Genomic DNA, 17045 nt, shown 5'->3' on the forward strand with positions numbered 1-17045 from the left:
CTGCTATCCAGGGACATGCTCGAGTCGATTTGCACTGTATATCACTTTATACAATTGCCGTGACAAAGCCCCCTGAGTTGCCGCATGTAAATCTGCCTCCCTGCCTCCCCACTTCCCTGCCAGTCAGGCCGTCCTAAGCTGCGCCAACCTCAACGCTGCCGCTGTGCGCCGGTGGGCCCGGTAGCCCCCTCCTGCAGGAGGAGATGTTTAGGACTTTGATAATCCATTGATCCCACTTCCATATCGGCTTGTATTTTTCAATCTGTCGTGTTAAGTTGTCAGAGAGGGCGATTAAACTGATGTTTCATGTTCTGAGATTTGCGTTCCTGGGAATGATAGTTTTCAAAGCCTTTCTTGCTAGGTTCTGCTTAAAGATTATCCCTAAGAAAGCTGATGTGAATATTATTACTGGCATAAACCTGGTAATAAAACCATAAAGTGTTTTAGGTAAAGACATTTTAGAGATATTCAGGGTTATAAACATAAGAGTTTAAAGCTGGATAGAATTTGGAGTGCTTAAAAAAAAAAAAAAAACAAAAAAAAAACCACCCTGTCAGACTCTGGAGTTTTCTCAGCATGAAGCAAAACAACATATGTAAAAGGGAAAAGGGAACTCGCATGTCTGTGTAAAATAAATATAATTACAGAATCAGGGAGGAGTGCACAGGAGAACACCAACCTGTGCTGTGCAGTTAGGCAGGATGCAGAAGACGACAGAGCACATGCAGCATGGTCAGGATGCTCCTTCGAATGAAACCCAGCACCAGCTATCTACAGCGGACACCTACAGGAGCTGCCCGTGTCTCCAGCAGCCTGCACAGCTGAAAACACGGCGTGCTTGTTGGGGAAATAGGGTGAATTTTTTGCAATATGTTGGAACTCTCGTATGCCATACTGCACCTCTAGAACACGCAAGTTTTAAATTACGTCTCCTCTCTATTTCACATTTAATTTGTGTCGTTTTCCCATGGCCCGCAGGCATGATACAAGTTACAGCACACAATATACCAAATACAGTGCCAAAATGTGAAACTGTGCACATGTATATATACCCACTTTCTGGATTAAGCATACAAGAGGACGCAAATAGAATTAAGGCAAGCAAGCAGACAGGTTTCTACAAAACAAGTCTAAGACTAAACTATGGTTTCTTATTTAATATATTGCTAGGTCTACCTACTAAGCCTATGGATGGCATTCGGACTTGCCAGTACTGCTATAAAAATGACTGAGCGGCTAAATCAAGTCTTTAGACACAACAGGTTAGATACACTATGTTCTCTTCTCTGAATTAAATTTAAAAATAAAACTTGACATTCATTTCAGCTCATAGCGAGAATGACAAACACTTTATTAAGCACATAAGTTTATGATAGTGATTGAGAAGTAATTTACTAAATTTAAACTGAGGAATACCACTGGAATCAATGCCATTTTTCAACGTTGAGAAAATCTTCAAAATAGCCTTCTTAAAGGCGCACTTCTGTTCTCTGATTCATGTTGTTAACCAACACATTTTAAACTGTAAATTTAAATGTAAAATTTATTATTTGAACTTAACATTGCTGGCTGGATATACAACTAAAGGTTTCTCAGTAAAGCATATCCAATCCTTAAAATACCACTGAATATCATCAGCACTGGTTAAAAAAGAAGTTCGCTAGAATATTCACAAAAAAAAAAAGAATAAAAGATGAGATTGAACATGGTTACTTCTAGAAAAATATGAAAGAATATTTACACAGTAACGTGTGTTATTTCTTTAACTCCACCGTGTACTGTGAATGGGATTACTCTCACCTAATTTTAGCCTCAAATTAGACATCTAGTCTAAACTAGTCATCAAGGCTCCCTCTATAGTCAATAGACAAGCACTTTCAGAGGGTAATTCATCTTTCGTGTCTTAGATGCTTATTTTAAGATTGGAAAGGTTGTTCTAGTAAGGTGGTTATCTTTTTCCATAAACTGTGAAAGTTTATGCCCATAAACTGCCCAGACACCTAACTTTTATGTGCTTATGAGCTGAACCCCAATCTCATTGTATGGCAGTCATGAATCTCCATGAGTTTGGAGATTACTACTAGGCCATAGAACATGGAACATGTTAATGAACGGAACATGGATGAAAGATAAGTTTGATTTCCATTGTACCATCACATAAATTAAGGCACAGACAACAGAAGTGAATTGCCAGCGATAAAAATCAACAACCAGGAAGCTGGGAATATAGTCCAATTTCATCAAGTAAACTAAAAACTTACAATTTTTGATAATATTTATAAAATCACAAGTATGGATACCAAAAACTGTATGTGGTATTTTACATAGCAAAATAAAGATACATGCACTAAATATGAAAGTGAGATTTCGGTAAAATTAGTTTATCCACATGGAAAACTAGTGAACTCACTGTGGCTCTGTGTCAATATATTACCCAATACTCATGTTGACAACTTCAAAACTGAAGCTATAGTCTCTGCCCAAAAGCTAAGTTTACACTGGCCACAAGCAAACAGGAAAAGTACATCATCTACCACAGATGTATTCTTTGTGATTCTGTGAATCACTCTATTTTAAGTTCTGTTTGCAGATATATAAAATACTGAAAACTGTTTTCGAATAGAATTTATCAAATTGTTTAAAAAAAAGTTGAACTTCTTATACGTGGAATTATTGTGAATGATCAATCTGTTCTGCCTCACACTCTACCTGCATTGCTGTCTATGTCAAAAGAATATAAACTTAATAATAAAAAAAGTATTTGCAGATTCTAGATTAACACTTGTAAGGAATATACCATGGACTGACACTCTGACATCAGCCAGATGCAGGACACAAACTCAAAAGAGATGAGTTTTTTGAGCTCTGAGATGCAGTATGTCTGATATTCCCAGAAGACCTAAGCTCTGTATAACAAATACTTATTTACAAAGAGGTAAATTTTCTTGCCAGGCAATTACCCCTCACTCAAGGCTTTTCTGGTTGAATTTATCTGACTACAGATGTCTCAACTATAGGTATCAACAGCTAAGCTTATCACCCTAAGCTCCAGTTGCAACCTCTGAGGAAAAATAGGCAGTCTCAGGGTGTGATTTTTCTGACCTGCTTAGAAGATATGTTAGGACAAAATGAATCCCTCTCGGTAACTCCCTATTTACTTCTATTGACCATAAAGTTAAGCTTAAAGTTACTAGCTTACCTCTAGACATGTACTTTGTAAACATTTAGTCTGTTCAGTCCTCACCCATAAATCCTCAGCCCAAATAGTGACACTGTGATTGACATGACATTGCATTATGTTAGTGACCACCTTAACTCTAACTTCCTTACCATATAAGAGAAAACCAAAATGTTCTCTTAGTGCTCCAAGAGACTTATAGTCAACAGAAATTTACCATCGAGACTGCTGTCAGAACTAAAGAACAAACAAACACACAACCTCCTGCCCCCCAACTGAAAACTCTCTCCCCCAAAAAGTCCTATATCCACTTTGTATAAGGGTATATGGTTGTTTTCTGGAGATCCAAAGACTCTAGGAAGCTGGATGCTAAGCTCAGAGAATGCTATTGCCTTTGAACACAGAAAGATCCAAACCTCAGCAGCTTTTCTAATTACAGCAGCAGCAGGTTAAAATGGAAAGAATTATGAGAAAGAAGGAAGCTTCGCTTATGGTTTCAGAGATGAAACCCTCACTTTAAATTCAATCTGAAAATCAACACAGAAGGCCTGAAGCACAGATATTTTGTATTATTTGTGGCTAGCAATATTAATAAGCAATGCAAGCTTCCACTTCTGATATGACTTAGTGTATAGATACACACAATCTATCAGAGTAATTCAGACTTGAGATGTCAGAAAGATTTTACCTTTTGCTGTAATATTTCTTATTTTGTGTCATCAAACTCCAATCCTACAAAAAGCTATGTGAAGAAGGAGTTATAGTTGGTGACCTCTCCTTCCCTCCCTCTTGCTACCATCAGCATTAGGTTCCAATCAAACAGATCATTTTGCAGGAACAGGGTCATAAGCTAAGCATTCTGGGGCAGGAATGTTTCTTTTTTCTGTCTCTATAAAAATAAATCATGCTCTGGGCACAATATAAATAAAGATAATAACAGTCTGATGTTAGATTTTATTGGTCTATGTTTCAGACAATCTATATAATTTGCCTGTTGCCTGTACAAACTACAAAAAGTTAATCTTTATAGCCCTTTTTTTCCCCTTGGTGTGGACTCAATTTAAAAGCATAAAAAAGGATGCTGAAGCAGACTATTTCCATACATAATGACAGTATTGTTTACGGTGCTCTGGCAAACATTATCCTTAATTAAACTGGGCACAATCTCCACTCAGTTATGTCTATTGTTTTATCTAGTGATGCTAAATTCACAGGATTCATTGAGTTTACTTCTCCTCCGCAAAAGGCAAAAATGCCTTATCTGGTTACCCAACTGTACATGAACTGGAAAAAGAAACAAAGAATTTAACAGTGTTAAAGTGGATTTGGAAATGGGGCTGGCCAAACTATCCAGGCAAGCTCGCTACACTAAACATAAAGGATGATTTTTACTGAAGAAAGGTTGTTTCCTCCATTTAATTATCTTGAAACACTGTGGAACATTGGCTGGTTCAATAACATTGCTGCATGTCAATCTTTGTGTAGGGAGGTTTCTGTACAAGCCTTAGGAGATAACCTGCCTACGATAGATGCCCATACTTAAGCAAACCCATGTTAAAATTTGTAGTCCCCATTTTTCCACAGGTTCTTCTCCAGCCATGAACCTCCAGAGAAATTTAATAAACCCACTAAATCCAAGATGATAGTGGAAAAGAAGGTGATATTTCACTGATATACTCAAAACAAGAGCAAGTTGTTAACTCCATGAAATAAAAAAAAACACTATGATTGGATGACATGACACTTTAAATGCTAGCAACTGCCTGAAGCCACATTTTCATTACCACTCCAACCATCATTATTTCTGGTGAATCTGCAAAAGCATTGCAATGGCGAGAAAAAAGAGAAAGAAGGCTCACCTTGGCACAGCCTAATCCAACTTAATTTGTATAACCTGAAAAGACATACCTAAAAGAGACAAGGCAAAAAACATGACAGAGCTTTTCACTCAGCCATTAAAAAGGATACAAAAGAAATAAATACTTCAAAATGTCACTGCAGTGGGTAACATCCCAACTACAAACACAAACATTTGATAGTTAGAGAAGAGGACCTAAAACATGATTGTATTTAGTGTAGCAGAAGTTTCTGGCACTTCTAGGAGCCAGAGCTGATAATCACAGGCATTCCTTGCAACCCTGAAAATCAAGAAACCATGACCAATGCTTCACAATGCATTTCAGTTTTGGTATATTTCCACTGAAAGTAGAGCTGCATATCAAAAACCAACCATAGTTTATTGACATTCTGTCCAAGTTAACAGCATAATACTTTATTTTATTGTGCAATGTCTTCATATGAGCTATTTACTAAAATGCTTTAGAATGGATTAAATAATAAAAATGACCACGTTAAATAATGACTACAAGCAGAGGAAGAAAACTTGTAATGGAGAAAAAGGTTTTCAGAGGACAACTGCAAGCAGATAAAAAGTGATATAGCAAGTGTTCTTATACGGAGGGAAGTATAGAAGGCGGCTTTCTCACCTGCAGTGAAAAGAAAGAGAGAAAGCCACACCAGCTGCCAGGAAGAAGCAAGGTAGATATGAAAAGCATATGGAGCAGACAGAAAGCACAAGGGGAAAAATGTTCTGGAAGTTCTAAAACAAACAGGCAGCTACTGAAGCAGAAATGAGTCAAGGTGGTATATAGAAGTAGAACTACACAGGGTGCAAAATATAACCAACTTAGATTCCAATGTGCCTTTCATCATGTGTTAGATAAGGGCATGAAAGCCTGGTGTGCTGCTCTCTATTCTGATAGTAGTTACACTGCCAGCCCGAAGCCATAAACTTCCTAACTGTGCAGAAGCTTGGCCAAAGGAGATAAATCCATCAGTTGAAATGAAGACCATGAGAACTAACTACATCTTTGTTGCCTTCTCTTTCCAGAACCATGGAGAACTGGGTGTTTTATTGGCATCAGAGTCTCTGGCTCACTGCAATACTGTAAAGATTTATTATCACCGGGAAAAAAAAAAAAAAGGAAAGAACTGCAGAATAAATTTGGGTAGAGTGCAAGAAGTGATGGACCTAGACTGCAGAAACTATAAAAAGTCCACAGCCATTGTCTGAGTAGGACGGAGATACCACACATGCTACCAAGGTTATGTCACCACTAGGAACTGACTGTTGAAAGCAAAAGCTGTATCAAGAAGTAGGAATACTTAAACATAGTCTCTTTACTTTGTTGCTATAAACCAATCTTGCAGTCTTGATGAGGCTTTCTCTGCACCCTCCACTTCATTTTCAGCAGTGCTCCTCAACTTAATGTGGAATGAAGCCACTGTGTCCACTGTGGAATTCCTGGGGCTGACTACTTTGCCTAGAAAGATGACCAAGTTTTTTTCATTTAAGGCTTAAGTATTTTTTTGCAAGTGCACTTGATAGCTCTTTTCTCTTCATCTTAAGAGAGACCATCTGGTTCAAATATTCCTAAGGATCGTGGGTTTTACGCTTTTACCTATCTTTTTTCCTGTGCAGTTTTTCAGCTATTCACTTGAATTAGATTTTGCTAGTATTTATGCAAGAAGCTTAAATGAAGATATTTTCCAGTATGAAGTCAATGAATTGATTCCTAGGCATATAATCACTTGCAAACAATGGATACATACAGTTCCCAGCACTTCTATAAAACAAAGGTGTTTACTTTTCTGTTGATTATTTTCTGCTTAACTGCATTCAAATGAATCCATTAAAAACGTGACTGCTTCACAGTAAGATGATCTTGAGCAAAAACAAACAACTGCTGTTTCCACTTCTCTTCATGGCCTTTAAAAACTACAGTCATCTGCACCCTGTATTTCAGGCAATTTATAAATGATAAGTCTGGTCTTGATTTGTTCACTTACTGTTTTAAATGCAGTTCTAACTCTCCTGCTCAGAAAAAAAAATATGTTTTCCTACTTCATTACTTATTTATTGTCCCCTAACCAACCTTTGAACCTTTCCGAGCCTGATGAAAACACCAACAGTCCATCTCAAACTTCATCCAGTCTTCCTGCCCATTTATTTCAGCTGGAATAAGGTATCTATTATCGATTACCAGGGTCACAAGTAAGTGAAATTCACTGTATTCATAGAGTATTCATAGAGAACCAGCCAAGAGAACTTCCATAAACTGACATCCTGCTCCTGAATTGCGATATGGCTTTAATTCGTTGCATCATCTGAAGGATGAAAATATTTTAATTGTTTACCTACCCTATATAGGACTTGTACGACAAGTAGTTTGCAAGTACTTGTTAAATACTATAAGCAATACGTAGAAACGCAAATGGGACAAGATTGGAGAGAATATAAATCACGACAAGGAGGAAGGGCAGGTTATACTATATTAAATGAAAGATATTTTCAGGCATATATCAGAGGTGTCAAAACTTTTTCTTGCTCTGTTACACCTGGTTCTCAAGGGTTGTGCCCAGTTCTCTAGGTTAAGGACTAAATAATGCAATATGCAACTTCTACAGCTGTTTGATGGGTCCTGGATGATTCTTCTTTATTTGTTCCCTTTCCTAGTAACCAGCACAGTCATTCCCTGCAACAGTGCAAGTGTAAAGATTGAAAAGATCAAATTCTGATGCAAGCCTGAAATTATATCTGTGGAAACTGCTTTCATGTGCTACTCTTGTGATGACATTTATAATGCAATGTTTGTAACAATGCAATTTCATCATCTTATAAATATCAATTTACCATTAAGAGAAGGAGGAAAGAACATCAAAAAAAAAAGGCAAATGTAAACTTACCACCATTTCTGCTTTGTTTTAATTGAAATAGTCTTGTTCTGATAAACCTGTCTATCTCTTACAAAAACAACAGTTTATAGTTTAAACTGTGAAATTGTGTGTGTGTGTGTGTGTGTTGTAATTATGGTGCCTGCTAACAATTTCATACTGCCACATTGCACATATGGCTTCCAAGCTAGCTTTATCTGAATCTTTGTGAATCTATTCTCCGTGCTATTAAACTGAGCACATTCCACATCGTTCAAAAGTAATTACACTTTTGTCTAGAGTGTAGGAGACTGCTCTCCCCAAACAATGAAATTCTCATTATTAGAGCTGGCACAATAACAGCACTGGTGTTCACAACACTGTGCATTGTACCATCACAATAACTTATCCTAAGCTTGATGCACAAAGGTACGCTGGAAATTAAAATTTCTCTAAAACCAGTGGTGTTTGGTTTTTTTTATAGGCATTCTTTAGCTCAGTATAATTAGAGTTCTATTTGACTTTTTAAAAAGCTACATACATTCAGATTTCCATTCTCTTCACGATTTCTGAATAGCAGCTAAGTGTTCTAGCCACATGTTGTTCTGATCCAACACTATTCACAAGCTGATAAACCCAGACCAACAGGTGAAATGCAGACCAGGACATACGCAACAACAAAATTCAAATGCAGCATTAAGCAACCTTCTGTTTGGGACAAGTGGAGGAAAAGCACAGGACAACGTGTCAGTAAGCTCTTTAAGCAATATTCTTAACATGATCAAAATTTCTTAATATTCTTCCCAACTTCCAGAGGAGTAACTTCATCCACCACAGAAATGCAGCATTTGTTAGTGTAAAGCAATAAAGCTATTTAACAGTGCACTGTAGTACTTCATATCAATTCAGAGCGCAGCTGGAAATGAATCCTAAATCCCACTGAAAGGGCAGGACAAACATGGGCTAGCAAACGCAGTCATGCAGTATGGAAGGTTTGGATAGTGTCACAATTACAGTTTTACCAGTTTGATTTTTGGTCAGAACTATTGTCTTTTCCATCTCACCCAGCATTTGAATGATATTACACCTTTATGAAAAATGGTCAAATTTGACCTCAGTATATAACATCCATAGTATACTTTAATCAGTGCTTTTAGCAAAGAGATCTCTTACGTTCAGAAATTAGCATACAGGCACTGCTGGTGACATCAGTAGTCCTGAGAGATGGCAAAAACACAAAGCATTAAGCAACATGGTAAGGCAGACAGTCAGAAATAAACAAAATAAACTCTCAGAACTTAGATGGGCTAACAACTATCTTTACTATCCAAACACTGTAGCCTTAACACATTTAATCAGAAAAGGTATTGACTGATACTGTAATCCTCAAGTATTTCCCTGATAAGCTCAGGGCCTGCTATGAGCATTCTAGGGGCACCCTGATAACCATTGTCTGATTTGTCTTCTGAGCCTTTGGTTTAAGTCTGATAATTTATTGTTTCTTTTCTTACTAGTGTAAGAGCTTTCCTAGCTAAAATAAGCATATAGTTTCTCCTTTCAAGAGGAAGAAAGTATGGGATACAGCTGCCCCTGCCATTCACAGAAGCACAGTTGAGGTTGGAAGGGACCTATGGAGCTCATCTTATCCAACTTCCCAGCTCAAGCAAGGCCACCTAGAGCCACCTGCCCAGGACCATGTCTGGACAACTTTTGAACATCTCCAAGGATGGAGAAACCACAACCTTTCCGGGCAACCTGTCCCAGTGCTCAGTTACCCTCACTGCAAAAAAAGGGTTTCCTGATGCTCAGACGGGACCATCTGCATTTGTACCTATTGCACAAACCTCTCCCTGGCTGCAGTTCTAGCATCTTCCATCTTTCTATGTGAAGATGGAGGACGTGGTTTCACAGCTTTTTGCCAATCTGATAAGGTTTGAAAACTTCTTCCTTGAAAATTTTTCCTCTATAAAAACTTATAAAAACTCTATAAAAACTTATATTATTCCTCTATAAAAACTTATAAAAACTTTTTCCTATAAAAACTTAGTCAGCAATTCAAAGCTGTGTTTCTAAGCTGGTAGTCAAAGGCAGGAGTAGTTACAACTTGGTAAATTACAACAGGCTAAATTTTGGAAAGTCTAAGTTGGGCAAACTTGAGTTATCACTCTTACAATCAGTTCTTTATCTTAAGGATCCTAGGATGTCCCACCTGGAAGGACATATAAAAGGAAGCACAGCTGGAAGTAACCTATGAAACAGAGCATTAATTGGCAGCTAGAAAAGTGAGGCCAAGAAATTGATTCTCAAGGTTGAAATTGTTTTCCAAAGTGTTCCTTCAAGACAGTGCTGAGGCAGAATATGAGAAGACAAGGATGGTTGTGATGACAAGAGGAATTCAGCTAAGCAGCCTACCAATGAGACAAAGCTTTGTAATTGCACATCTTTTCCAGATCCCTTGGTTGTGGTTTTCATCTGCCGAGATTGTTCCCCATGCAAATGGGTGTTGTACATGCAGCTAACACAGAAAGGTCTCTGTGGATCTATATACCATGTCTACCTAGAAATCCCTCAGGAGAAAAGTCTTAGCCAGCAATCTGCAGTAAGCAGTATGGCTGAGAGGGGTTCAGCAGTGATGCGCTGCATGATTTCAGACTGGCTGTATGTCTGATGGGGTCTTATTGGACATTGGGGAGATCAGTAAAAGTGTACCCTGCTAAGGACAGCGTGTGGCTACAAAATGAGAACTCCATAGTCACTTGCAGACTCAGTCAGTAGGTGTAGTAATACAGCTGACAAGCTATTAAGAAGTGTGAAGCACACTGCTGGAGCTTCATCAATAAAACTGTATTGGACTGCACTGTGCAGTGGTGTGTGCACGTGCGCACACACCTGGGTTTGCTTCCCAGAGACAGTAAAATAGCAGAGAATATCAGATCAAACAGCATTAAGACAACCTCTGTGCTGCTGTGAAGGTGAGAATATTCATTGGGAATGACTTTTGCAACTGCTAATCACACAAGCTGAAGTCATCTAAAAGCTATCCAACGACAAGGTTCAGCCACTTCCTTCTTATGAGATATACATACCACAGTGGCCAAGGGAGGGATTACGTATATTTTAACTAATTTATACTGATCACAACCTTATTTCTGGAGACACAGAGGCTACATCCTTTCTGACCTACCTATGTAATAACGTTTTACTAAATGCTTCTCTTTAAAACAGAAATACTACAAAACTGTCATGTTCATACAAACTGGCAATTTTCTTAAATATTCTTAAATATTCTTAAATATTCTTCTTCTTATGTATGAAGACAAAAGCAGTCCCTACAACCCCAAATAGTGCTTCAAATGACCCTACAGTATCTCACTACTATGGCAAAACTGTCTAAAATATGCAATAATACAGTATCTTGTATTATGAAGAGAAATAATACACTGTTTTCACATCACATTAAACATATCCTTCGTAACAAGAAGTCACACTAGATGATCAGCTAAACTTCTTGATCTCAAAAATTATAAATGAATAGAAAGGCTGGTTAAAATCAGTTAAACAGCAGTTAAATGTTTCAGTGAGGTGTAACTACAATATGCCTGCTGGGCTCCTTAGCAGACAATGAGTTCTTACTTCATTAGACTCTACACTGCTGGAGTCATCACAAGTTTTTCCTATTGACTTAAGTGTTGACAGGAACAGTCTCTTAACTTTAATATACTCTCTTAAAATAGGCCTAAATACAGCAAAGCTCATACACCAGTTACATATTCTAACATCCTGGTTAGCCAGTACCTGGCTGGTACTGAATATTTAAGAATTACATCTCCACAAAATGTATGATAAAGGATCAGAAGCAAGCAAGTTAGGGAAAAAGAAAAAAAAAAGAAAAAAAAAAAAGACATTTCTGTCCATGAGTAGTTTTCCCAATGAGGCTCTTTATTCACTAGAAGTTGCAATAACACAAAATAAAACAAAATTTGATATTCTGAACCACTGTTTGAACTTAAGCATTATACTAAAAAGGAAGAAAAAATGGATTGGGATCAGTGAATTATTTTGTTTAGGAGAGCAGCTTCAGTGAATACCCTGTGGCTTGGTCCTACGAGAAATAATAATCCCTGAGGCTTTTTACATAGGGCTTGTTACATATGCATAATGAGCTGTAAGGGCTTAAATACCACTATGGAGCTGTTGCAGGCTTTTATGAGAACACACCATCACCTATTTGGCGATGCCTTGTTAAAAGCCTTCAAATATGCAGGTCCATTCATTATCTTCACTTAAAGTGAAATTGTCAGTGCCCTTGTCAAAGTGGGCGACTAAGAGAAAAGTTGCAGTCAATTTGGAAACGGGCAAGAGCTGTGTAAGTGTGCTCACACAGACAGCTTTGTCGAGGTGCCTAAGTCCTGGGGTTTCAATGCCTTTCCCTGCACCTTTCAACCTTTATAAAAACATATCACAGTACTCTACATTAAGGGTCAAAACATGTCACCTCACAGTAGTGACACTACATTACTAGCTAGGAATGCGGCATTGCTTTCTCATCCTTTTTGTTTGTCGGCTTTTACATAAAGCCAGGTCTGGACTTCCAGAGGGCCGCTAAACGTGGTGACTGAAGTGCACAGTCATTTGTAAAGTGCACAAAAAGGTGGTAATTCATATGTGAAACAGTGGTAGGCTGATTTAATACTGTAAACATAGTAAATTTCCTTGTATGTGTGGCATGTAAAATACACCTCAGACAAAACCGCAAGTTTCTTTCTTTCTTTTTTCTCTCTCTCTCTCTCCTTTTTTTTTTTTTTTTTACCCTTTATACAGACTTCTGTGCTTCACTATTGCATAAACTTGGCATTGGGGTGATATTTCAGACAACATGCCAAACATGACTCTCACTTACAGTGTTCCAAAACCATTTACTGTTTGCTGAACACACACACTTTAAATTCACATTGATGTAGCTAAAAAATTTTAGCACCCCAAATGCCAGCAGGCAAAGGTGAGGAAAAGTGGAGTTTGCACTCTCAGGGATTTGGCATTTGTAGCGGAAGGTAAAGACAGTCCAGCTAGGTCAGAGCTTTCACATTATTGTAGCATGTTCTGTACGTGTAACTCTGCATTGTATACTCCATAAGGTACAGATCTGGATGCCAAACTACTGTAGAGGCAGAATTCAAAGAATGGATGTAAGCACAATAGACCATTAGCAAACCTACCATTGTGTTGTGCTGAGAAGTGGGAGTCCTATGGCCACAGTTCTCTTGCGTCAGCAGAGAAACTGGCTGAAATTCCTCAGAGTGAGGCTTGTTGGGAAAACTCACATGCAAGGGAAGGTGAAAGGCTGGGAGCCCGTCACTCTCCTCTTCTCCCACTTTCTGTCTGCTTGTCACCATGGCTACCTCTCCATCTGCTTCCCCATACGGAGAGGCTGGTCGCTTGGAAGACATCCTGGAAGGAACAAAAGAGGAGAAAATAATGAAACCTCCAAATAAATCCTTAATGCCGTCATTGTGTGGTTAGGGGCCATTGTAACAAAAATGCCTTTTTTGTGCTGGCAGAGAGCAGGAAACCATCCAAATACCACTGCAAAGCATACACAATCGGGAACAATGGCCAAGCAGGTAGCAACAGAACAGTGGCTTGTTTGTTGTGAGAATAATACACTAATATAGCACTCTCTTGTATTCTTGCTTCTTAAACATGAAAATTCACCTAAGAAGACTGTATAATGAAATGCAATTCCTTTAAAAAAAATACCCATCTGGTTTTGCATTTCCAAGAGACTGTAAGAAGATAGAATGTCTCCCGATACAAGCTATTGTCAACTTAGCTTTAAAGGAATAACCATCTGCATGTATTTAACCATTACTGATAAAATAAAATAAAATAAAATAAAATAAAATAAAATAAAATAAAATAAAAAGGTTGCTGTCAAGTCAAAATGTCTGTGTATATAAAACTTCATCCATGCAAACGATAGTGTGTTACAGTCGCATTGAGAGATTCTTTTCAGATTCACAGATCTGTGATAATTAAGCAATTAAACATTTGCTCATTAATAATCTAAGCTTTTTGACAACACAAATACAAGGTTCTACTAAATGAATGAAGACTTGTTGTCAAGATATCCTAAACTTTCTACCTATAGCCAGATCAGAAAAATACACATATAAACCTAATTCACATCTCTATATAAAAAAGTATAGGAAGGGAAGATACATACAGCACACACCATAAAAAACACCCACAAATCCTGACTCAAAATTCAGGCCCACTTTCCCATTTTTTGAGATTGTCTTCTAACATTATTTTGATAATATGTGTGCATCTTCACCTTTCAGAAAGGCTGAGACAATCCTTATGTCTTTGGAAGTTTTCATTTAAACCAGGCACTACTGAAAACCTTACAAGTCAGTCTGAACCCAGAACACTTCCTGCGTGGTCCTCAAAATAGAGTGGTCCAGTGGAGTATTAAAATGCAAGTGACTTCTGGGATTAATTACAGCAACATTGTTCACAAAAATCAGGGTATGCACACGGATGACATAATGGGCCACTGTGCTAAGCTGGGGCATCTGTAATACGGAGTGGAATGAAAAGTAACAAATCCTACAGACAAAGTCAAAAGAAGAAAAGAAAGAAAAATGAGAAATATTTAATGGAATAGAAGTTATGAACAAGGAAACTGAAGGCTATTGTACATAAAAGTTGAAAAGACAGGCTGAAGTAATACTGCTCCTCCTCAAAAATCTAGCATTTATGATTCTAATTACCCCATTTTGATTTTCCACTTCACAGTTAAAGGACTGCATTTCAAAAGCCCAGCAGTCTCTTGAACCATGTGTGGGGCTGCTGTGAGGTGGAGCATGTCCATACGATTTGGCATATTGAGCACGAAATGGTTCTTAGCAGCAGTCAACTGGGTCTGAAAACAAACAGTGACTTTAAACAGCCCTTTGTTAGGACTTATTTTGTTTCTAATGATCTCATTTTGCACTTTACCTCCTGAGCCAAGTTAGATTATATTTAAAAAAAAAAATCAGATAAAAAAATCCCTACCAGAGCCTATACTCAGCTGCACATCGCCTGTTCTTCTGAACACCACCTATTGCCTGTACATCGAGAAGCAATCTGTATTTTCTATTAATGTTTGACTTAGTCCAACAGACTAACACTTCATACATCCTACCTGAATTCTGTCTTCTAGGCTTTCCCACCTACGTGTCTGCACAGAAGCATATGTATAAAGACAGAGATCACCAGATAGACTCTTACTGGCAGTTTTCTACAAGCCCACTGAAGTCAGCATTTTACAGCTATGTGACAGATCCCAAGCTTTTCTTCTGCAGAAAACATGCAAGTCCTTCCTGAGTTTAATGCGAATTATTCATATTTTGCATTGCACTGCACCAAGATATAAATTTTCTGTTGATTCTGAGTGTAACATTTTGGTTACTCTTTTTCAACACTGCCTTAATAGGAGCTTAGCTTTTCATAAAATCTCTCTGACAATCAGCACTAAGTGGTTGTCTCAGTTTTCGTAAACAAAAAGAGAAGGATACAAAATCATTACTCAGTTATTGCACAGTAATGTTCTATATTTTAGGATACTTATATTTTTGATAAGATGACTAAAAATATTGTAAATCATCTACAGAAGGTTTGTTTTATATACTCTATACCCAAGTTGTGTGAAAATCTCCTACTGATATTAAACCAGAACAACCATGGGTTCTACCACACTGCTTCACAAGGAGGGTTTGACTACCACGTCGAAGTAAAGCTCTTCTGCTAACTTTATAATGCATATACGGTTTCCACTACAGTAAGGTGCTACAGGTCATCACCACCTTCTGCTTGTCACCTGTTCCCAACAGGGATGACATCATTTTTACAGGGTATTTATAAAAACAGGCAAAGAAGGCAATAGAGGTGACTACCTCTGTGCATGAGGAAAAACAGACAATTATCGAGAACTAAAAATCCTATGGGTTGGACTGTAGGCCAGAGAGAAAACTAGTGAAGGAAGCAGCAGCTTCTTCCTTCCTCACACAGCTCTTTCAAGACCCTGTTTAAATTACAAGCCGTGTACCCATCCATCATAATACTAGAAGGCTGAGAAACTGCTAATGTGGCTAAGAAGGCAAAGTTACTGATCTAATCTGCTGTAGTCTCCCAAGTGACTAGGACACTCAAAGAAACAGTGGCACAGCACTGGGTAAGGGTCACACAGCACAGGCAACAACCACAGTTCGTCTTCCAGGTAGTTCTGCCCACAGCCAGCCTGAGTTAGGCATAATCTGTCCTTTCAGACATCTCATCACCACCTCTAACATCAAACAAACATTACGGTTTCACAGAAATTACTGCTTACAAACAGCTAGGAAATTTCAACAAGAAAATGCAAGTTATTTTGCAAGTTATTTTTTTTTAATAAATAATCCTTATCTACTTCAACTGGAAATGTCTTCCAAAAGGACAGTAAATACCAAAGTCTACAGTAGCAAAGGATCAAATCACTGATAGCTTCACAAGCATAAGACAACATGATACTGGGTAGATTCATTCACAGCTGGTCTTTCCATTATTTCTACAGCTTTATTGGTCTTTATCAGTCCCTCTTCTGAATTTGAAATGCTCCCACAGTCCATATCCTTGTATTCTGTTCTTTTCGTACCTCCTCATTTTCCTACTGAGCTAATACCAGGTATTAACAAGGAAATAGCTAAATTCTGAGTAACAACGTTATCTGAAACTGAGCACTTTTAAACAGATCTAGGTCTAATTATTTATTTATTAACAAAGGACTGGGATGATACCATCTTAATAAAGGTATGCAAATACCCTGGACCTACCCTCATGGATAACACAGCGGTTTACAACTTACATGGCTTAAAGGTCTTTTCTTCAAACTGGTTGAAACACGGAAAGCTTTTCAATTACACCACTCTGAAAGAAGTGTGTAATTACAATCAAACAGTAAATGCTGTTTTCCCCAAACATCAATGACTTATGGATAGGATAAAAAATAAAATAAAAATCAAGATATAACTTTCAGAAAAGCAGGAACACAGTGGACCAGAAACTGCATCTAAAAGGGCATGTTTGCAGATGGAGTCTTGCCACTTAAGACTTGCAGCAAGAGTTAAATTTT

The 17045-nt window shown here is 37.9% G+C and overlaps 1 protein-coding gene across 13 annotated transcripts in view; it reads right to left on the bottom strand.

The window, feature by feature from the left end:
• Positions 1-17045, bottom strand: part of SOX5 (SRY-box transcription factor 5) — a 641693-nt gene that overhangs the window by 242838 nt on the left and 381810 nt on the right. For 10 of the 13 annotated variants that reach the window (XM_050715320.1, XM_050715327.1, XM_050715319.1 and 7 more), the window contains one exon: positions 13108-13339. In XM_050715320.1, the coding sequence (XP_050571277.1) occupies positions 13108-13338 (231 nt within the window). In that variant the 5' untranslated portion in view covers position 13339. The remainder of the gene's footprint in view (positions 1-13107; positions 13340-17045) is intronic. The other 3 variants (XM_050715344.1, XM_050715341.1, XM_050715340.1) reach the window with 1 other exon arrangement.

This window comes from Cygnus atratus, chromosome 1 (genome assembly GCF_013377495.2).
Source record: "Cygnus atratus isolate AKBS03 ecotype Queensland, Australia chromosome 1, CAtr_DNAZoo_HiC_assembly, whole genome shotgun sequence".
NCBI classification, from domain to species: domain Eukaryota; kingdom Metazoa; phylum Chordata; class Aves; order Anseriformes; family Anatidae; genus Cygnus; species Cygnus atratus.